Source organism: Dasypus novemcinctus, chromosome 3, assembly GCF_030445035.2.
Source record: "Dasypus novemcinctus isolate mDasNov1 chromosome 3, mDasNov1.1.hap2, whole genome shotgun sequence".
NCBI lineage: Eukaryota > Metazoa > Chordata > Mammalia > Cingulata > Dasypodidae > Dasypus > Dasypus novemcinctus.
This window is the reverse complement of record NC_080675.1, coordinates 18666946-18691300: the sequence shown is the minus strand read 5'-3', so window position 1 is coordinate 18691300 and position 24355 is coordinate 18666946. Positions and strand designations below refer to the sequence as shown.

Below are 24355 nucleotides of genomic sequence, written 5' to 3'. Positions count from 1 at the left end.
CATTAAAAAGAAAAATCCAAATAGTCTACTATTTCTTAAGTAAAGTTTTCTATAAATACTAGAGTATCATAAGCCATACTCTTGAATGTTTTGAAGATTCATTTATTGAAGAGAAATTTATTCTTTTATCCAATATTTTTCAGTATCTGCACTGTGTCTGGCACTGTTCTAGGCCCAGAGATTACAGAGTAAAGAAAATAAAGTCTCTGCTGTATGCTTTTAGACATTATATTCTGGTTGGGCAAGGAAAATAGACAAAAAACAGACAAATTGAAAAATATCTAAAATGTCAAAGGATAATAAGTACTATGAAAAAAAAACAGAAGCAGGAAAGAAGGTTAGGGAATAGATAATGAAATGGGGGTGGAGGATGCTATTTTGGATGGAGTGGGAGCAATCAGTGAAGTTTATTCTGAAAACACAATATTTAATAGAAACCTGAATGGAGGGGGACAGGAGCCAGGTAGTTTGGGTAGGAAGAGCATTTCTGATAGAACATTAACTGCAATGGCCCTGAGTTTTAAAAGCATACTTGGGTTATTTAAAGTATGGCAAGGAGGCCAGTGTTGGTGGAATGAGGTCTGTGAGGGGAAGAGCTGTGGGTTATTAGTTCAGGAAGTAGTCTAGTTTTGTAGGTCATGGTACTGATGTGTTTATTAATAGATTCATCTTGAGGATGTCATTTTACTTCTTACCATATACATATTGTGGTTGAGGAATAGGAACCACATTGGAAAACACATAGGATGAATTCCCTGCCCTAACAGACTTACATTCTAAGAACTCAGCAGATTTTAACCTTTACATATTATGTCAGTTTTATAGTATGCTTTCATAATTCTTCACATGTATTGATTTTTTAAAAAATTGATTTTACCTAAACAAATAGAGCAGTGGCTTTCAATTTTATCCAGATGCTAGAATGTAAAACGGTTGCTTGAATCAAAGCAGGGGCAGCAGAATAAGAACATACCCATTGGGACTCCTTTTTGCTCCCCCCACCCCATGATCCCCTGCCCTCAAATCCTAGAAATGTTGCATGGTTCCCAAACCAACTGTGTTTCTGAATTACCTGGGAAATTTTAATGTAAAGAATTTCTAGGTCTGTGCTAGATTTTGTGACTTGGAATCCCCAAGGGCACTGCTAGTATATCTGTTGTTAATAAAAGCTCCAGGGAGGTGGACTTGGCTCAACGGATAGCGTGTCCGCTTACCACATGGGAGGTCCAGGGTTCAAACCCAGGCCTCCTGACCTGTGTGATGAGCTGGCCCATGTGCAGTGCTGCCATGCGCAAGGAGTGCCGTGTCATGCAGGGGTGTCCCCTGTGTAGGGGAGCCCCACATGCAAGGAGTGTGCCACATAGGGAGAGCCACCCAGCGTGGAAGTTCAGCCTGCCCAGGAGTGGTGCTGCACACACGGAGAGCTGACATAGCATGATGATGCAACAAGAAGAGACACAGGTTCCTGGTGCTGCTGACAAGAATAGAAGCGGACAAGAAGAACACACAGCGAATGAACAGAGAACAGACAACTGGGGTGCGGGTGGGGAAGGGGAGAGAAATAAAAATAAATAAATAAATCTTTAAAAAAAAAACTCCACAAGTGAAGCTAATGTTGGAACTACTGCTGTAGTATATAGTTTGTTTAAAGGCTTTCTTCAGACATTTTATCAGTGAAAAATTTTTAAAAATTAAACTAAAAAACAACAGACTTTCATATATTTGGTTGGACTTGTGAAGCAGTCATAAATGAAAAATATTTATAAATGCATATATAAAAAGATACAAAACCAAAAGTAAAAGGACACTAGAAGAGAGAAATATTTACATCAAGCCATCAAGCATGATTTAAAGTTAGTGTTGGGAAACATATGTGGCTCAACTAATACAGCGTTCGCCTACCTTATAGGAATTCAGTGTTCGAACCCAGGCCCTCCTGGCCCGTGTGATAAGCTGGCACTCACACAGTGCTGCCATGTGCAAGGAGTGCCATGCCACTCGGGTGTCCCCCGCACAGGGAAGCCCCACACACAAGAAGTGTGCCTTGCAAGGAGACCCGCCCTGCACACACAAAAAAAGCAAAGCCCACCCAGGAGTGGCGCCGCACACACAGAGAGCTGACGCAGCAAGATGATGCAACAAAAAGAGACACAGATTCCTGGTGCTGCCAAGAATACAAGCAGACACAGAAGAACACACAGCGAGTGGACACAAGAGAGCAGACAATGGGGGAAGTAAGGGGGGAGGGGAGAGAAATAAATAAAATAAATCTTTAAATAAATAAAGTTAGTGTTTTTCATATATTAAATGCTTATTTGAATTTGTTAGAAAAATCTTATGTGAATTTGTTACAAAAATATTTATGGAAATGACCCAAATATAAACAATTTACATTAGATAAAATAGTAGTAAATAGCATGTTAGAGATGCACTTTCTCACTAACAACACATATGTAAAATAAAGAATCTTTGGATCTGCTGTTTTACATTTATGAAATTTGGGAAAAAAATGCCGCGAAAGAATGTGTAAATTGTTTTACTCATATATTATAGGTGATAAGTGGCACAATGATTTTGGGTATCAATATGATCGTGTATTCAGGTGGCCATAAAGATATTTGTTCACTTTGTTCAGGTAATTTTGCTTCTCATGAAATTCCAGTAAAAAGTGAAGTGCTATATTTGCAAAGATACTCACTGTAGGATAGTTGTATTAATAGTAGCAAAAAACCCTGGAATACAACCTAAATGTTCAGTGATAAAGGATGAGTTTAATAAATTATGACAAAAAGCATGATGGAATTATATGCAGCCAGTAAAAATCTGAATTATGAAAACTAGGCAGAAACATGAAAAACGTTTATTATAATTTTAAGCCAGAAAAAGTATACAAGCTAGTATGTTGAATATAATTATGACTCAAAAATATATGTATTTATGACTGATACCAGAAGGTACTATTTTAAAATGAAAATGTAGTATTAGAGATTAAGATGTATTCATTCTACAAATATTTGTTGAATGAGTACATTATGCTAAAACTTTACCAAGAGCTTGGTTGCAATGGCAAATAAACCAGGTATGCCTCATCGCACTGATGGAGATTAAGTGTAATCTTTATCGTGGGTTTTTTTTTTCCCCCACATTTCATTAATAATGTTATAGCAAATAATGTTGTAAAAATTTAGCTATAAATAAGGGGCAATAATAAATTAAAGTGCTTGAGATCATATCCTGCTCATTATTTTCAATTTGAAGACATATACACTATTTTGTTGAACATACAATGAAGCACTTTGTTTTATTTTTACTTAGTGGGAAGCAACACATTCTTTTTTTTTTTTTTTTTGTCTTTATCCAACACATTCTTGATTCCTCTGTTTTCCTTTTATTCATTGATCTATCTGTTGATTTATCAACTTACTGGTTTATTCTTCAAACAAAGAATAATTGAGTGTATTGTACTGTTGGGTATTGGTCCTATGATGAGTGTGAGGATGTCCTTACTGTGTAGGAGAGATGTTCTGGCCTGTTACCTTACTCTCTTATAGGCTTGCTACATTATTGTGCTTTCATGAATCAGAAGATTGGTTCACTAAAATGTCATTTTAGATTTTATAGCAAATCTTATTTTCTGAATGGAAGAAATATTTAGATAATGAGCACAAAACGTGCATTTTTTTTTTCACCTTTTGCATGTTTGGCAACTGTAACTGGGAAAAGAAAAAAGGAATTTTGCTTTTTAATATGCTTAAGAAATCAAAGATTCTTCTATACTAGTTGTACTTTGGGTGACCTCTAAGTTTCTTTTTAAATGAAGTATTTCAGACAAATGTAGAGAATATTATAGACAAATATGGAGAGGATGATGAAGTAGTATTTAAATGTTAAGAAAAGTAAAGTTGATCTGTGCAAAATTATATTTCTGCCTTTGAGTTCTTAATAAACTCTCCTCCTTTTTTGGACAGTATTGACAGAGCTAAAGTGATATGTGGGTTGAGGAATCTGCAGTCTTTACTTCCATATTCTCTTCAATTTCATCATCCTGAAATTGTCACAACTACAACAATAGTGAAAGGATGACTGTTTTTTCCAACTTTAAGGGTTGGAGCCGTATTACTTAGGAAATTCATTGAGTCACTCACTTGAACATATTCATATAACATGTAGTCTAGACCTCAAGGTCCCCTTAATTTTATGGGCTTTTGTAAAGGTATGACTTTTTTTAAAAGACATTCTAGACCTTTATTACTATCTAGATATTGGTTTGATTGAATTATTCCCGGATCTTTAAAAAAATATGTGTATTTTAATAATTGGGAAAGTCTTTAAAGAAATATAGATCTTTTGTCACCACTTTAAAATTTTAAAATATCAATGACTTTTAATTACGAAATTTATTATTATGCCAGTTGTTTTTTGTGTTTTTTCTTGGTTCTTTCTCTAAGTTATTTCAACGTGAGTCAGAAACAAAGAATATAATTCACTCAATCAACAAAGATTATAATTGACTTGAATGCTTCTCATGAGCACAGCAACATACTCAACAACAGAGAAGGGGTGCCTGTCCTCAGGAAACTGAGGGTCTATTTGAAGTTGTCACAAATTATTTTGTTTGTCCAGTATAACCTCAGTCTTCCTATGAAGAATGATCCTTAAAATATTTTTTTTTTACCATCTTTTATCCTATGTCAATATTACATATACATTTTCTTAATTGGTTTTACACAAATATATGGGTCCTATATAGGAAGATTTTTCAGGACCATATCTGAAAACAAAAGTCAGCAGCCAGTAATAAGCACTAAATCTAATCTTAGTAAATTAGAATATGTAAAAAAGTTTGGAATTACATCTTTTTCTGGAAAATAATTCTGTTTATATTAAATGTAAGAGTGGATATAATTTGCTGGAAAAGGTCTTTTTTTTTTTTTAATTTTTTTATTTTTTATTGACTTTGTAATAATATTACATTAAAAATATATATGTGAGGTCCCATTCAACCCCACCCCCCCACCCCCCCTCTCCCCCCCCCAACAACACTCGTTCCCATCATCATGACACATCCATTGGATTTGGTAAGTACATCTTTGGGCACCTCTGCACCTCATATACATTGGTTCACATCATGGCCCATACTCTCCTCTATTCCATCAAGTGGGCCCTGTGAGGATTTACAATGTCCGGTGATTACCTCTGAAGCACCATCCAGGGCAGCTCCATGTCCCGAAGACGCCTCCACCTCTCATCTCTTCCTGCCTTTCCCCATACCCTTTGTCCATTATGTCCACTGGAAAAGGTCTTTATAAAGATTAAATTAAAATTAATATGTTCAGATATTTACAATGTACTCCTGAACCGAGCTGATTGGAAATACATTTTCCCAGTATTTCCAGAGATAATGGCAATTGAAATTATATTTTTTCCTCCCTTTATTTCTGGCAATGGGGGAAAGGGGATAAGCATATAAGAGTAGTGTTTTGATTGTTTAATTTGCATAGCTTTCAAGTAGGGAAGTTGATTTTTCAAGTGCATTTGCACCTCAGCATGGTGACACCATTCCTTTATAGTCTGCATATTTCAGTGTCTCTCTTGAAACAAGAGAATATGGGCAACACAAGGATAAGTAATTAATCTTGCAGTAGGAGATTGAAGGAACTCATCTGGCATTCATCTCAGATGATGCCATCTTTTCCAACCTGGAGAGAAAGAATAATAAGTATTATGAAAAATCAGAATCCTCTTTTAACTAATAGCGAGCTTTTATTCACCAATTTCTATGCTCTTCAAATTTGTGTAAAGACTGATTTGCTTTCCTCTTGGTAAAACTGGTTTCTCCTTCCTGAGTATAAAATTCAAATCCCTATTTAGTCATCTCTTGTGTGATCTTGAATAAACACTAGCAGGAACAAATTAGAAGATATTGGAGAAATGAGATAAACAAATGGAAGCATGAAAGCAACTAAGGAGATATTTTTTCAGTTTCAAGCAAAGGAAAGTCTGGCCCTTAGAATTGCTGAGACATAAAGTGACGTCAGAATAGTGGAAGGATGGTTATTTTATTTTATTTTATTTTTTAAGATTTATTTATTTATTTAATTTCCCCCCCTCCCCTGGTTGTCTGTTCTTGGTGTCTATTTGCTGCGTCTTGTTTCTTTGTCCGCTTCTGTTGTCGTCAGCGGCTCGGGAAGTGTGGGCGGCGCCATTCCTGGGCAGGCTGCTCTTTCTTTTCACGCTGGGCGGCTTTCCTCATGGGCGCACTCCTTGCGCGTGGGGCTCCCCCACGCGGGGGACACCCTTGCGTGGCACGGCACTCCTTGCGCGCATCAGCACTGCGCATGGCCAGCTGCACACGGGTCAAGGAGGCCCGGGGTTTGTACCGCGGACCTCCCATATGGTAGACGGTCGCCCTAACCACTGGGCCAAAGTCCGTTTCCCGGAAGGATGGTTATTGACGATGCTGATTCAATTACTCCAACTCCTTTCACTCTTCTTCTTGACCCCTTTTTTTCAAACTTTTAAATTTTATCTGCTGACTTGATCTTTCTCTGTTACTCTACACCTGTCTTTAAAATTGGACCTGCAATTGGGCCTTGCTAACAAACCAAAGACTTCTATTCCAACTGACTTTGGAAGCATTTTGAATTATGAGACAGTTGATAAATTATAGGAAGAGAGTTTAAAATTATGGATTTTTAGTATCAGTTTTATACCTTGCATATTAAAATTATTTTCAAATATATTTCTCATCTCCTTCTCTTGATTATTATTTATATCTGATCTGCTCACAACCCTCTGGTCTGGAACTGTTAAGTTTGGGAAAATTGATACAGCCATCTGGAATTATGAGCAAATGGAGTTCTTATTTGGTTTCTAATGCATGTTTTGATTGATGCTAATTATATGGTTTATTTTATTATTTGTTGTTTCTAATTGGAAAAGAAAATTCTGATCTAAAATGAATTGTTTTTCAAGGCTTTGAATTTGGCTGCCCTTTCCACAGAGCATTCGCAGTACAAGGACTGGTGGTGGAAAGTGCAGATTGGAAAATGTTACTACAGGTAAAATTATGATTATTTTTGAAGGGCTTAAATGTGACAACATATTTTAGGGTTTTGAATCTAATATTTTTGGGTGTGTATACTAAATTTCCTCAAGAAGAAATGAGAGTTGTGTCTTTGGCTAACTTGAGAAAACATTTATCAGTAAGAACTGCAATCTTTTGAATAATAGCAATAACAACTGCCATCTTTTGAATAATAACATTTCAGAACTGCCAGGAAGAAACTTTGAGATCATCAGACCCACTCCCTTTTTTAGATAAGGAAGCTGAGGCCAGATCTCTCGCTGTAATTTGCATAAGGAACTGGTTAGAGATGTGGGACTAGAAGCAAGTGTGTTGATTCCCAGTCCTGTCCTCTTTGCTTTCAAGTCACTTTTATTTACACTGATGCCTCATATCTCACAGTTAAGCAATGGCTTGCCCATGCATATCTCATATCTCACGGCATTCATACTTTGTATTATTAGCCTTTTTTCCGGATAGGAAACATTGAGCCTCAGAAAGAAAAAGTGACCTTCCAAATTCTCCACATAATTTTCTTATTATTTCCACAATTCCATACTGTTTCTCTAGAACCTGAATATTCTAACAATTCACTTAATATTTAAACACACTTTTAAAGCACACTCTCCTCTCGCATTATTGTGCCCTCCTTTTCAAGTAAATCAAACAACTTGGCATTCTCCTAACATACTGTGTACTTTCCTGTCTCTGTAGCATCTCCCTTTCCCCACCATATCTAGCTGTCAAAATCTTGCCTGTCACTTCCTCCCTGGAACTATCTTGATTCACTTCCTCCTCTGTGTTGTCAAAGTACTTTGTTTCTCATTGGCTTTAAATAATTAAAGTTATTTGAGAGCATGTTTTGTTTCACTTTTTGATTACAAGTGCCTAAGGGCGTGATTATTATCTCTTCATTTTTGCATCCCCTTACCATCATGAAAAATGCATGCATTTGGTGCTTGGACAAGGTTTGTTGAATTAAATTAGAGAGAAAAATTTGGCAGCTGGTGGGGACATTCTTTGGGCTCAGACTCTGATACTGGCCTGTGTTCTTTAATTAACTTGATTGATGTTTTCGTTGTTCCCAGACTTACTTTATACTCAGCCCACTCCATTTCCTTTGCACAAGAATTCGTGTGGTAAATTATTTTTTCATAGTACTGGAAGAAGTTAGCTCCTGAGCATGTGGTAATAAAAAACATATGATCCATCCATTTCTTCCCTCCTTTACTATGGTATCCAGGAGCTCATAGTTCTGGTTTCTTATTTGTTTTTAAATTTGTTTATCCTCTGATCTGCATTGTTTTTTGTTTTGTTTTTTTTTAAATTCCATTGCTGTCTTTCTGTAATCAGTTTTAAATCAGTTTTGGAAAGAGGCAAGATAAAAATATAGGTAGATAAAAAATACAGACTCATGGATAATTAGAATTTCAGAATTCGGTGACTGAACTTCAGCCAAGTGTTAAAGACTTGCATATCCAGTTGAAGTTATGTAAATAAATATGCTTTTTTTCTAGAACTTTGGAGTTCTTTGATAACATTTTATAAATACTTCTTATGAAATTTGTGGCACCTTTGAAGAGATAGGGGCTTCTACCACATCATGCCTCTTCTAAACTTTAGACCAGGCTTTTGGGGTCACCTTTAATTCCTTTAAGCCCATGTCTTCCAACAGCTATTTGAATATCATCCACACTGATGTCTGAGGCTTAGGCTATGAGAAAAGATCAAAGCTATTCTCTCAGGACTTTAAATGAAAGTAGCACAATGGAACATACTTTAAATTGTTCTGATTTTATTTCACAAGATAAAAGCATTAGCACAAAGTGCCCAAGTCTCTCTTAGATAACTAGGAATGAGTAGTTACGAGAAAGCCCAACAGGTCTATTAAGGACAGACTGAACGAAAACTGTATGTGCTTTAGTGATGGATTTAGTGGTAACAAAATGTTCCCTGGGCAAAAGAGATGGGCTGACGTTAGCATAGTCATATTTAGACAAGGAGCAAATCCTAAATTCATAGGTGAGGAAAATCAGTGTCAGTACCAAAAAAAAAAAGATTTCTACAGTAATAAAATGATACAGCTCTATTACTCAAGTAAGTAGCAATTTTTATTTACATTAAAATAATTTAAGAATAGCTTTGAAAAATGAGTTTTTGTCTCAGAGCAGAAAATGTTTTGAAGGAAATGTATTCCTTCAATTCTCTCAGTAAAATGGTGATTCTTTAAGGATTTATTCAGGTCATTTACTATATGTCCAGTGCTGTGGATAGTGAACCGGTAGGACCTGGCTTACTGGCAGCTGTTAAAACTTGCTGTGACTAGATTTCAGACAGACTGTTAATACACCATTTAGGGGTTAGGTAAACAGTAAATATGGAGCATAGTTTTACTCAACTATATAAGATAAATATATTTGTGTGTGTGTTTTACCATTTTTGGTACATACTTATTCTTAGAGATATAATTTATCTGTATTTATATCTTCAGGATATGAATAAGTGCTGTAGTTTTAATTTTTAAGTCAAATGTCTAATTTTTTTTACTGGCTTTTCTTAGGTTAGGAATGTATCGCGAAGCAGAAAAACAGTTTAAATCAGCCCTGAAGCAGCAAGAAATGGTAGATACATTTCTCTACTTGGCAAAAGTAAGTGAATAGTCTTAATTTGAGTGAAATTTGTCTTCTCAGAATAAACGTTTAAATTCTGGCCCATGCATGGGGAGAGTTGCCAGTTTCTTCAGGAATATTGGCAAGTTAGTATGTTCAGATTTGACTTATTTTTTTTATATAGCAAGGGGAAAAGTAAGAACATGGGAGGGTAATCATTTCAGGAGAAATGGATTGCCATGAAAAATGAGAAAACGTCTTTGAAAATGTGCCTTTTAGGATGGAAGAAAATGCCACAGGCTTACTACCCTCTGGATAACAGGCCCCAGAGATACCTTTTCTACAACAAATGTCTCCCTGTGAGCAAGTTGTAGAGAACAGGGACTATTTTCATGTAGGTCTTTAATTTCTTAGCTCTGCCATAATAATAAAAACAGTGTTTTTCCCTTTAATGAGTACCTATTAAGCATGAGGCATTCCGTCAGGCTAGTTCCAAATGCACAACAACCCTGTGAGGTAGGTTTTTATCGTTTTCTTTGTATATACCTAACGAAAATTAGGCTCAAAGAGGTTAAGTTTTTTAAGGTCACCTATCTGCTAAGAGCTAACATTTAAACCCAGGTCTTTCCAACTCAATAGTCTATTAACAGTTCTATCTACCTGCCCCATGGGATCTAAGCCCTCTCTCAATTAGAAACAGAGTGGGTAACACCATCTCCAAATCCTCAAGATGTTGGGAAGAACAATGGACTAAAATAGACTTATTATTCTAGCAATGGAAGAATTTTTATCACTGATACAATGAGTGGTCACCAGAGGTTCAAAGGGGAGAGGGAAGAATAGGTACAACATGGGGGCATTTTCAGGACATTGGAATTGTCCGTATGACATTGCAATGATGGATTCAGGTCATTATATATTTTGTTATAACCTACAAAATTGTGCTGTACAGAGTGTAAACTACAATGTAAACTATAGTCCATGGTTAGTAACAATGCTTCAATATGTGTTCATCAATGGTAACAAATGTACCATGAAGGATATTATTAATGTAGTAAAGTGTGTGTGTGTGTGGGGGGGCATATGGGACTCCACCATATTTTTTATGTAACATTTATGTTATCTAAATCTTCTTTAAAGAAAAATTAGTTTAAAAAAAAAGAGATCTATTCATTGCCCTATAATGCCATCCACAGCCACACCAAAAGTGAAGGGGCTCCCTAGAATTTTCACTGCTGGGATCAAGGTACTTCTTGACCCTCACCAAAGCTACTTTAAAAGAAAAGCATTTTTTGAAGTGGTAGTTATGATATCATCTTGCTATAAATCTTTATGAGTTTTTTTTTAATTTAGAAAGTGTAGTAAAGGAGGTTCAGAAGAAAAGATATAAAAAGTGCTACTAGTTCCTAAAAATGTTAGAAAAATTAACATACTAAAAAGAAACAAAATGAAATTTATACTATAAATTTACTGAAACAATCTTAGAATGTGTATAGTAGTTTTCAAAAATGTTTGAAACTATCTGGTCTCTAAGTTTATCTTCAATACAATCTATATTTAACTTAAATTTAACTTAACTATATTTAACTTAAATTCCTAAGCATCCTAGTTAGTAAAGTTTTCTGAGAGAGACAGCTTGAAATTAAAGTTTAGGCCATGACTCATCTCCATAACTGGTAATCTCTTGCCACACATGCCATGTATCATTGCTTAAAACCTGTGCTTTTTCCTTAATTACTTTATAGTTGAATACATGGATTGACCTTTTTAAAATAATTGACTTTTTAAACTCATTTATTGCCTACGTGACTATAGAGATCGAGGTAAAATTTACTTGTTTCCTTTAATATATGATGGAATGATTGCTTTGTGATAGAGATCAAGCAGATTTTAGGAACAAATTGTTTCTTAAAATTTTTCATTAAGTTTAAAAACATTTATTAAAATTAAAATTTTATATTATTTAATATATTAAGTTACATTATTTATTATTTGAAAGACAGCAATTCAAAACCATATAAGGTAGAATTTGAAAAGAGCTTCAAAGTTTATGTAACATCAGAAAACTCATGTAAGACCAACACTATACAAATGTAATGCATGTGACAAGGTCTTTATGAAACTCCTTATTGGAGTTCAAACTGGAGAGGAACCCTTTTAATGTAATGAATGTGGAAAGGCCCTTATCTAACAGGCCTGAAGCAACATCAACAAATTTATTCTGTAGGGAAACACTTGGAATAATAATAAATGTGAAAATACCTTTGGGGGGAAAAAGCTTTCATTCATATCTCTACCTCTAGTCTTATACATGAGCAATAACCATTGAAAAGTTTTCTGTGTATCCAATTAGGGCCTTTTTTAAAGCACAACCGTTTAGAAAGAAACAGGATCTAAAATCATGGGGAGAAAATTTCATAATGTTATGTTTCTTCACATAAAACATTAATTCCCTATTTGAGAAATTCCATTAAGTGTCCATGCTAATGTCTTAATTGCTTACTATGTGGAAGCACTCAAGTGCTAACTCTTAAGTCCCTGACTCTATAGTCACAAACCTGCTTCCCTTCCATATCAGAGGGAAGAGTGTCCTTCTCCAAAACCAACCTCTCCATGAGCTTTATATCCCATCCACTGCTGCTTGTTCCGTTGGTCAGTCCCACTTTCTCTTGTATCTTTAACTTTGGTTTCGTAACTGGTTCCTCAATGCTACCCTATAGTCATCCTCATATCCGTTCTAACCTAAGAAGATTTTACCTTGATCCTTTCTTGTCTAGCTAGTTACTGCTTAGACTCTTGAGACAGTAATCTCTAGTCACTGTCTCAGCTTTATCTCTCATTCGGTTGCAGTTTGGTTTTGCCTCAATACTTTATTGACACTATCCTGATTACCCAATTTGGTATATATACTTGGTGGGCTGTTTGCTACTTGGTCTTTTGCAATACTAAACATGGTTTACCTTCCTTCCTTTTTTTTTTTTAATGTATTTTTAAATTTATTTTTAAAAGATTCTTAAATTACATAAAATGTTACATAAAAAAAAAAATAAGGGATTCCCATATGCCTCAGTCCCCACATCTCCCACTTTTCCCTGCATTAAGAACTTCTTTCATTAGTGTGGTACATTCATTGCAATTGATGAACACATTTTGGAGCATTGCCACACAGCATGGATTATAGTTTACATTGTACTTTATACTCTCTCCCACTCCATTCTGTAGGTTATGGCAGGATATGTAATGTCCTGTATCTGTCTTTGCAATGTCATTCAGGACAATTCTAAGTCCCAAAAATGCCCCCTTATTGCACATCTTTTTCCCTTTCCTGCCTTCAGTAACTCCAGTGGCCACTGTCTCCACATCAATGATATAATTTTTTCCATTGCTAGAATCACAATAAGTCTATAGTAGAATACAAGTAAGTCCACTCTAGTCCCTATTTTATTCCCCAATCCTGAGGATTCTTGGATGGTGATGCTCACTCTACCTGTAATTGAGAGGGGGCTTTGATCCCATATAGCTGATGGATGGGGCCCTCTTGCTTGCAGTTGTAGACTCTCTTGGTTCCTTGGTTTGTGGTTGTCCATCCTCACCTCCTTGTTAGTTATCCTGGGTGAGTTCAATGAACTGGAGAGTAGGTGTTGCAGTTTTGCTGAGGCTCAGGGCCCAGCAGTCATATGGACATCCCAGAGATTCAAGTCTCTTGGACATACACCTACCAACTCCAGTGCCAGCTATAGGTTTAATAAAAGGGACAGAAGATGCATGTGTAGAGAAGTCACATCTCAGTTCAACGCTCTCACACTCAGGAGCACAAACTCCAGAGTAGGGCCCACTGGCAAGGCACCAAACTCTGGAGCTATCTGCCATGATTGTAGGACCTGAGTGTCTCCAGAGCCCTCAGGAACCCCACTATTTGGGGTAGTATCTACTTTGGCTGTCTATGAGCTCCTGCTGAGACTTGCATAAGCATTAACTCTCTGGTAACCTCCTGCCTCATTTTGAAGTCTCTTAGCCATATAAACTCATTTGTCTTTACCATTTCCCCCTTTTATTTAAGGTTTTTTTTCCAGTTGCATCACTAGCCAGTGCTTGGTAGTAATCGCTTGGTGCCAAGGAGGCTCATCCCTGGGAGTCATGTTCCATGCTCGGGGGGAAGGTAATGCATTTGTATGCTGAGTTTGGCTTAGAGAGTGGCCACACTCGAGCAACATGGAGGCTCTCAGGAGATAACTCTTAGGCACCCTACAACACTAGGCTAAGTTGCAATTTCAAAAGCAAAATGCTTATAAGCAGTATCATCAATATCAAGGACCCATCAATGGATCATCCTTCTTCACTAGTCATTGCCCCTGTGCTTGGGGGGTTGTTGCTGTTCCGAATGTCTACCTACTGTGGCAATGCCCCATGAACATTTGAACATATTTATATGCCTTATATGTATGCCCAGGTGAACTTCCTCCCATGTATCCCAATCATTGACACCTTACACCAATGATCCTCCCTTGCCATAGTTGTAACCCTTCTGTGATCCAAAACTTCTTAAAAAATGAAGCCAAGAATATTTCCAAATTCTATTAATAGGAAAACAAGATAGTAATGATAGGTTTAAACATAAGAAATAAAATACATAATAATTTAGAAAAACTAAAACTAAAGTAAAAAAAAAATTGGGGTATTAAAAAAATGAAAAATATTTTTAAAAGTTTTTTTGACGTTTTGCCTTTCATCACTGTAATAACTGTTGTCCTGTATGTACACTGGCATTTTCTTCCATTTCTTCCCTAGTGTCTTACTTTTTTTTCATTTGTTTTCAAAGAAATTTTAGGTCACAGTAACATCACATACAGAATACAGGGGACTTTCATATACCCAACATCCTCCCTCGTTTCCCTCTTACCTATTAAAGACCTTTTTATATGTGATAGGTACATTTGTTACAATGGATGTACAAATATTGAAACATAGCTACTAACCATGTTCAGTAGTTTACATTATAGTTTACATATTAGACCATACACTTTTATAAATTTTTGATGAAATTTAACATGGCCTGTATCCATCATTGCAAGATCATGCAGAACACTTCCATTGCCCCAACTACCCCCTCTTCCATCTTTTTTTTTTTTTAAATAAGAGCTTTCTTTCTTTCTTTTTTATTTTTAAGATTTATTTTATTTATTTCTCTCCCCTTCCCCCCGGGTGTCTTCTCTGTGTCCACTCGCTGTGTGTTCTTCTGTGTCCACTTCCACCCTTGGTGGCACCAGGAAACTGCATCTCTTTTTTTGTTAAGTCATCTTGTTGCGTCAGCTCTCTGCATGTGCGGCACCACTCCTGGGCAGGATGCACTTTTTTTCCATGCAGGGTGGCTCTCCTTGCAGGGTACACTCCTTGCGCCTGGGTCACCCCCATGCAGGGGCACCCCTGTGTGGCACGGCTCTCCTTGCACGCAGCAGTTCTGCACAGGGCCAGCTCACCACATGGGTCAGGAGGCCCTTGGTATCGAACCCTGAACACTCCCATATGGTAGGCAGATACTCTATCTGTTGAGCCACGTCTGCTTCCCCTCTTCCATTTATTTTTTTCCTTCTTCCTCCTCTCCTCGGGGCCCACACCAACCACCAGGCTTCACTCCTTGAAGGACAAGATTCATAGATACTTGGCAACAACACTGAGGGCTTGACACACTAGTCTGTCCTCCCCTATTAGGAACCACCCATGCTCTTGAAAGACACCCTACCCTCTGTTTAGAACATATGGGGCCTCCTCAGTATGGGAGTCCAACTCCTTCTCACTCTTTATTTGGGTTTCTTCCCACTGATACAACACACTGAGAAAATGATCACTTGCACATTCTCTAGAAAACAGCTCTAGGCGTGCCCTGTCCCTAAAGCGCCCCCCCCATCTAACACCCTAAACCAATAACCCCTCCTTGTCATATTGCCGAAAGAGTTTTCCTCACATGGTAGTTTCAACCACATACCTACCAATCCCTAGTGTTCACTAGTTCCCTCCCCCAGTTCCGTGGACCATCCAACCCATCCTCCCCACCTTAGCCCCCTGTCAAGCTTGCACTGCCCAACCCAGCAGTATCCCTACACCCCTGTCATATCCCTTTACTGCACAACTACTCTCTTCTACCTTATAGATTTTGCCCGTGTGGGCATTTCACCTTCCTTCTTGAGAGTCTTCTTTCCTTTTGCTGCACTGTTCTCTTTTTTTTCTTTATTTACCTTTTTTATTGTTCTTTCTTATCCTCTTTTGTTGGTTCATCCTTCTTCTATGGACTGCTTATCGGTCCTTCCCACAATTCTGTTTTGTCTTCCTTTGTTGGTTATCATCTTTTACTCTTCTAGGCAGGCTTGCCCACTTGATGATTTACAATTACCCAGATGTCCTTTTTTAATGCTTATGTTTATGTGTGTGTGTATGTATGTATGTATACATATGTATACATACATATGAGGGAAAGATATATATATACACACATCTGAGGGAAAATTTACGTAAAGTAAAATGCACTGATAATAGGTATACAACTCAATGAGTTCTGATAAATATTTGCACCTATATATAACCACTATCCCATAGAAAGTTGTCTCATGTTTCCTTCCAGTCAAACCCTATACCCCATAAGCAACCACTGTTATGACACCCAACACCATCTATTTCTTTTGTGTATTCTTTAATGCCATAGAAATGGAATCATGCAGCATGTACTATTTTGTGTCTGATTTCTTTTGTTCCACAAAATATTTTGGTTTATTAATTTTTTATTCATTTTTATTGCTGAATTATCTTCTATTTTATGAATACACCATCATTTGATTTGTTTCCATTTTGGACTACAATAAATAAAAGCTGCTAAAAAATTCTTGTGCAAGAATTTTGTACAAGAAATTTTTTTTTGCTCCTTACACTGGGTAATTTAATTGTCGTGTGTTCAAGTTTGCTGATCCTTTCTTCTGCCTGTTCAAATCTACTGTTGTAGCTATCTAATTGACTTTTATATATATACTTTTTAATTAAAGAGGTTATGAGCTTACAAAATAATCATGCATGACATGCAGAATTCTCATACATCACCCCTCCACCAACACCTTGCATTGTTGTGGAACATTTGTTACAGATTGTGAAAGAACATCATCAAAATATTACTTCTAATGATGGTCTGCAGCTTATAATAATAACCCCTATTATTAATACCATGTATTAGTATTGTACATTTGTAATAGTTTGTGAGAGAATGGTCTCATATTTGTACTCTTATCCATTCTGTCAATTACCACATGGCTCACTGTGTTATACAGTCCCATGTAAAGTATACGTTCAGTGGCTCGCATTTTCATCACAGAGTTGTGCAATCATTACCTCGGTAAATATTTGTATATTTTCCATAGTCCAAAAGAAAAATATCCTATACCCCTCTTTTATTGATCCTTAACATTGATGTAGTACTTTCTTTGACACTGATGCAAGAATATTACAATATTACTGTTAACTAGAGTCCTTAAGTTACATTAATTGTATTTTTTGCATCACAATATTCTTACCACCTTTGTACAAGTCCTTTTGTGGACATTTCTCTCATTACAATGCAGAATAGAAATGGTGAGAGTGGACATCCTTGCCTTGGTCAATATTCATCACAAAGCATGATCTAACCAAGGGTTTTTGTAGATGCCTTTTATTATACTGAGGATGTTGCCTTTTCCCAGTTTGCTAAGAGTTTCTGTTATGAATGGGTATAAATTTTGTCAGATACTTCTTCTGCATCAAATGAGATGGTTGCTTAATTTTTCTGTGTAGTTGGATTTCTGACACCTCAAGATGACAAGTATGACTTTCTTCTTGAGTTCTAATTGAGCCCTGGACACTGGGGGTGCTCTCAGAGGAAAAGTCCAAACATAGGTGGATCTTACCCAGTTACTTCCGTTCTTTTGAGTTTGAACCCTCTCCTATTTTTGCCTGGCTTGTGTTGTTCTTCAGTGCCTTCAAATTGTTGCCTTCTTATACTTTGTTTAGCGCTTATAATTTTTATTTTGGGGAGGGTTCATCTGCTCCACCATGATCAGAATTGGAAGCTTCCAGGGTTGTTGACTCCCACGTCTGTTTCCCCAGCCCAGTTCTCTTTCATTGCCCTTGGTTTTCCTCCATATCTCAGCAATATTTGTTCTAATCCATTCTCTTTTCCAGAAACTTTTTGTCCTTTTTTTCCTCATCTTGGAGAATTATATCCCCATTTATCTACTCACCAAAAATCTCAATTTTTCACACCTAATCAATGTCAAGTTCTATTGATTTCACCTGAAATATCTCTGAACACTGCTCATCCCATTATTGCCTTATTTTCTGCCATTATCACCTCTTGCCATCTCAGCAGCCTTCCATTGATTTCTATTCTCTGTATTCTCTTCTGCATATATACAGCATTTTTAAAAGAAACAAAATTAACTATCAATGATTTAGCTGTTTTTAATATTAGTTTTATTGAGATATAATCATATACCATAAAACCTACCCTTTTATTGTGTACAATGTGTTTTTAGTATATTCACAGAATTTTGCAACCATCAGCAAAGGTTCAATGTTTAATACACAAACTGAACTTTCAACACTCTCCCATCATGTATTGTATAAAGTTTGAACACTTCAGCAAATAATAATACAAGCCTGTTTCCTGTGCTCATCTCCTGACATGAAACCCAGTAGTTTAACCACATGTAATAGTAGTTACTATAGCTGACCCTTGTGTCATTTTTAATCTTCACATGGTTGTGGTGAGGATTATCTCCATTTCCTAGATGTGGAAACAGGCACAGAGAGAAAAATAATTTGCTGAAGTTCAAACAGCTGTAACTGCTGGAGCTGGGATTCTAACTCAGAGAGTCTGTCTCAGATGCTTTTTTTTTCTCCCTGAAAATATTCTTTCTCCTTTATTTTATCTGATGAGCTCATATTCAACTTTAAAAGCCAACAACTTTGTGTAGCCTCTGCTGACTACTCTCCATCCCAACAGATAGTGCTGTGCACTCTACTCATCTCTCTTTTTTTTTTTTAAAGATTTTTTATTTCTCTCCCCTCCCTTTCCTCCACCCCCCATTGTCTGCTTTCTTGTGTCCATTTGTTGTGTGTTCTTTTGTGTCCACTTGCATTCTCGGTGGCACCAGGAATCTGTGTCTCTTTTGGTTGTATCATTTTCTGCGTCAGCCCTCCGTGTGTATGGTGCCACTTTTGGGCAGGCTGTGCTTTTTTTGCGTGGGGCGGCTCCTTGCTGGGCTCACTCCTTGTGCATGGGGCTCCCCTACACAGGGGATACCCCTGTGTGGCACGGCACTCCTTGCGCACATCAGCACTGAGCATGGGCCAACTCACCACACAGATCAGGAGGTCCTGATTTTGAACCCTGGACCTTCCCTCCCGTATGGTAGGTGGACCCTCTATCTGTTGAGCCAGATCCGCTTTCCTACTTATCTCTTTTACAGCACTCATCAGTATGTATTGAAATGATATATTTATTAGACTTTCTCTTCTACTGGGTTAGCTTCAAGAGAAGGCACCTTGCCTTATTCACCTCTGTGTTTCCAGAACCTTGTAACATACACATTGCCTAGTAAGCCCACAATAAGCATTTATTAAAGGAATATATGATTGCATGTGGAAATAAAACTATATTATTGGAAAATTAATCCTGCCACACTTCTGAAAACTGTGTACTATAATGTCTAGGAGATAATTCATTACTAACAGCAATAATTATAAACTTGTTATAACAAATATTATTTTCAGAACTAATACTTTTTATTGAAATGTATTTTGGTTTTAGGTTTACATTTCATTGGATCAGCCTATGACTGCTTTAAATCTTTTCAAACAAGGCTTAGATAAGTTTCCAGGAGAAGTAACTCTACTTTGTGGAATTGCCAGAATCTATGAGGTAAGATCACATTAATAAAAAAGTTGATTCAAACTAGAGAAGATGTAGGATGCCCTGCTTAAGAAAGCTCATAATCCCTCTAGGTCCTAGCAAGGAAGAGAATAATTAATAAAATTATGATTGTTGGCCTGTGGTTTAACATTTTAATACCATTAGAATAAGCAATTTTAGCATATGTTTTTAATCAAATCTTTATTATGAAGTATTTCAAACATACAAAAGAGTATAGAGAATGGTAGGAGACAGTGATTTAAATTATTTATTATAGATAGCCAATTATACCAGCACACTTATTGTTCCTTTTCCCATGGTCTGTTATGTCAAATAAAAATTTTCCGTATAGAATGGCTAATTTGGGGGCTATTTATTCTGTTCCATTGGCCTGTCTATCTCTGTACCAAAATTATATGTATGAATTATGATAGTTCTCTCCTACTATCTGGTAGGGCAGCTTTTTTTTTTTTTTTATCTTCCTCATGAATGTGTTGGCTACTGTTGGTATTTTGTTTGTTCTAATAATTTTAGAGTCATGTTGTCACAATCCATGAAAAATCCCATCAGGATATCCTAGTAATTGCTGATATCAGCTTGAACAAATCCTACCACCTTGTTCTTCTTCACAGCTAGTTGTTCTTGGTCCTTTGCTCTTCCACAGTGATTTTAGGATTTATCTGTCAAGTACAACAACAATAAAATCCCTGCAGGCATACCAATTGCAACTGCATTATAATTATCTCCGTAAAGATGTTGTGTTGATGTGTTAGGCCACCGCTAAACTCGGTGACTCACTAGAAAAACTTGCAGGACTCAATGCATAGTTGTACTCATGCTGTGATGTATTACAGCAAAAGGATACAAAGCAAAATCAGCAAGGGAGAAGAGCTCATGGGGCAATGTCTGGAGGAAACCAGGCACAAGCTTCCAAGAGTCCTCTCTCAGGGGAAGCAACAGGATACACTTAATTCCTCCAGCAAGGGTTGTGACAACGTGTGCAAAGTGTTGTCTGCCAGAGAAGCTCATTAGAGATTCAGGGCCCGGGATTTTTTGGGGGCTGGTCACTGCATACCCTCTGCCCAGCATGTACCAAAATTCCAGACTCCCAGAAGAAAAGCAGGAGTTCAGCAGTATAATTTAGGCACAGTGAGGCACTCTTATCATTTAAAGAAAGTTTCATATCAGTTTGGGGAACACTTTACCAGTCAACTTCTCAGATGCCAGCCATGGGCCAACCTTGCAAGCAGGCCTGTCTATGGATACCAGAGTCAGGTCTGCTATGTTAACTTTTTTCCTGCACAAATGTATTCCTCTGGGTAACTATGAATGAGATCTTTTTTATTATATTTTCTCATCGATTACTTCTGGCAAACAAAAAGAAATGCATTAATTTTTTTAGGTTGATTTAATACCAGGAACCTGGCTAACCACTCTTTGTTGTCTTAACGCCTTATCCATAGGTTCTCTTGGAATTTCTAAGTAAATAATCATCCTCTATGATTACAGTTTCATTTCTTCAGTTCAGTTTTTTTATCCTTTATTTCTTTTTCATGTCTTATTATTTAGAACTATCAATGCAATATTGAACAGAACATTTCTGTTATGTTTTAAATTTCTTGAAAATACTAGGGATGATGTTTTAAAATATATTTTGTTAAAAAAATGCCTGGGAGGTATTAGTAGTTGCTATATCTGGATGATGGTCTGTAAGTGATTTCTATTTTCTTCTTTATGCTTTCTGTATTTTCCAGATTTTCTATAATGACCATCCATTACTTTTTAAGTGAAAAAACAATAAATATTATGTTTAAATTGCCTAGAAAATTTGTAATACCTTTAGAAATATAATTTCAATAAACCTATAGACAGCTTTGTCCAATCAATAAAAATAGTATCAGTGTTGCCCTATCTCTACCTATTGTGACCCTATATTGACCATGAGCAACACTTTGACCAAGAAGTTTGGAAAGGAAATAAAATAGTTAGAATTGATGTTTGATACCAGTAAAATTCATGCCTAGTGATGACTGCCCCGATCCACTTTGAGCTCTTTGACCTTTAGGCTGTGCCTTCTGCACATTTCAGTCTTTCTGTCCTTTTCTTCTCAGGCTGGAAGTGATAGCAAAAGCACTAGAGAATCATCTGCATCTTTAGCTGTGGAGGCTGATTGGAAGAATTTTTTCCAAGCCTCTTGCAGGGAGAGGGAGTGACTCTGGAGTGGATTTTTTTTTTTTTAAGACTTATTTATTTATTCTTCCCTCCACCCCTCTTTGGTTTGTGCTTGCTGTATGTGTTCATTGTGTGCTCGTCTTCTTCTTAGGAGGCACTAGAACCAAACCAGGACTTCCCATGTGGGAGGGAGGTGTAAAATCACTTGAACCACCTCCACTCCCTGCTTTGTTGTGTCTCTCATTGTTTCTCTCCTTGTGTCTCTTTGTTGTGTCATCTTGTTGCATCATCTCGCCATACCAGCTCTCTGTTTTGCTTATCTTCTTTAGGAGGAACCAGGAACTGAACCTGGGACCTCCCATGTGATAGGTGGGAGCTCAATTTCTTGAGCCACATCTGCTTCCTGGGAGCGGATTTTTTTATCAGCTACCTTATATCCTTTTCCTGCTCTGAGTTTGACCAGGAGGTGGAGGAGCATATCCTTTAAAATTTTTTCAAATTTATTTTATTTATTTCTTTTTACTTCCCCACCCCTCCCCGAGATGGCTCCCTCATCTACCTGCTCATTGTCTGCTCATCTTCTTTAGGAGGCACTGGGAATAGAACCTGGGACCTCCCATGTGGGAAGCAAGTGCCCAACTGCTTGAGCCACTTCTGCTTCCTGCTGGTTGTGACATCTGCTCGTTGTGGCATTTGTTTTTGTTTTTGTTCTTTAAGATTTATTTTTTTATTTACTTCTCTCCCCTTTCCCCCCACTGCTACCAGTTGTCTGTTCTCTGTGTCTATTCGCTGTGTGTTCTTCTGTGACCGCTTCTATCCTTATCAGTGGCACCAGGAATCTGTGTTTCTTTTGTTGTGTCATCTTGTTGTGTCAGCTCTCCGTGTGTGCGGCGCCATTCCTGGGCGGGCTGCACTGTCTTTCACCCTGGGCGGCTCTCCTTACAGGGCACACTCCTTGCACATGGGGCTCCCCTACGCGGGGGACACCCCTGGTGGCACGGCACTACTTGCACGCATCAGCGCTGCACATGGGCCAGCTGCACACCGGTCAAGGAGGCCCGAGGTTTGAACTGCAGACCTCCCATGTGGTAGGCGGACGCCCTATCCACTGGGCCAAGTCCGCTTTCCTCGTTGTGGCATTTGTTTATCTTCTTTAGGAGTCATCAAGAACTGATCCTGGGAGGTGGGAGCCCAACTGCTTGAGCCACATCTGCTCCCCAGAGCACATCCTTTTATAAATGTATAGGTGAAGGCTTTGTGAGAGAAGTAGAATTTGTGTATGGCCTTCAAAGAAGAAAACAGTGGAGAAGAAAGCACTTTAGTTGTTGGGATGTGTATGTCATGGCACAAATAGAGTAATCAGGGACAAAGCACAGACTTTTAATAGTTGGATGCTGTGTTTGTTTCCCCTTAGATTACATAGTTAATTACCCTTTAGCCAAAGTTTACTGTACCAAAGTCAAATTTCCAGTGTATTCTTTTTCTCTTTATGTGACAATAGCTTACAGTTAATTAGAAAAGTTTATTCCTTAGTGTTACAGCCTACACTGTACAAGCCTCTAGGGATTTTCGTTATGTACCTTAATGCTTTTCTCTGGTGGCATTCTGTTCCTTTATGTTTTCTTCTTTTTTATTTATCACTTTCATTTTGGTATTGTATCTTTAAATGTTTCCAATTTAAAATTGAGTATGCTGTGCTGCCAATTGTTTATTGCTTGTTTTGTACAGAAATGTTTAAAATGATTTATCCTTGCTAAATTTCTTTGGTTGTGATTTTTATTTTATTGAGGCACTCTTTTTACCTATTGGAAAGACAGGCCATTATTTGAATTTTTGTTGTGAAAAGATATTTGGAATTGGAAACCTTACCCTAGGAAACATTGTTCTAGTTGTTTTCGATCTTTACCACGTATGAAAATTACTTTGGGAGTTTGTTAGAAGGATGGCCCATCCTCTTCCTAGTGAATCAAAAGTCCTGGAAGTGGGTTTTAGGCATTTGTCTTTTTAGCAAGCTCACTTGGTGATTTTGATACATAAAAAAGTTTGACCAATCCAGCAAACATTCACTCCCTTAAGTTCATTTGCAATTTAATTTTAAATAATTAAAAATGTAATTAAAGTCAGTATTTTGTAAATTGCTTAAAAAATAACCACTGTAAAAATCACTTAAATGATACCAAAATTGTTTATATATTTGAAGTGACATTTATATACTTGAAAAATATTATTTTAAATATACATTAAAATTTATTCTAGAACTACAATAATATAGACAATTCTGATGCAGGGATATTAATATTAAAGGATCAAAAGAGACCATATATGTTCATCCATATGAAACTTTTGAATGTGATAAAGCTTGTCTGTTAAGCCAATTGGATTGTTGGATTATTTAATTAATAAATAAAAAATAGAACTGGATGAGAAATGATTTCTTGTATTAAAAGAATCCATTACTCCCGTGTGACTCAAAGATTTAAAACTTCAAAAATAAAACCAAATAGTTCCAGAAGAAAACACAGGTGAATTATCTGTATAAATTTGGAGTCAGGAAAACCTTTTTCTAGGTTTGTCAAGGGT

At 37.0% G+C, this 24355-nt stretch overlaps 1 protein-coding gene across 4 annotated transcripts in view; it reads left to right on the top strand.

The window, feature by feature from the left end:
- Positions 1 to 24355, top strand: part of TTC8 (tetratricopeptide repeat domain 8) — a 67934-nt gene that overhangs the window by 22542 nt on the left and 21037 nt on the right. For all 4 annotated transcript variants that reach the window (XM_058292593.1, XM_058292592.1, XM_058292594.2 and 1 more), the window contains 3 exons: positions 6976 to 7061; positions 9627 to 9714; positions 19502 to 19612. In XM_058292593.1, coding sequence (XP_058148576.1) covers positions 6976 to 7061; positions 9627 to 9714; positions 19502 to 19612 — 285 coding nt within the window. The remainder of the gene's footprint in view (positions 1 to 6975; positions 7062 to 9626; positions 9715 to 19501; positions 19613 to 24355) is intronic.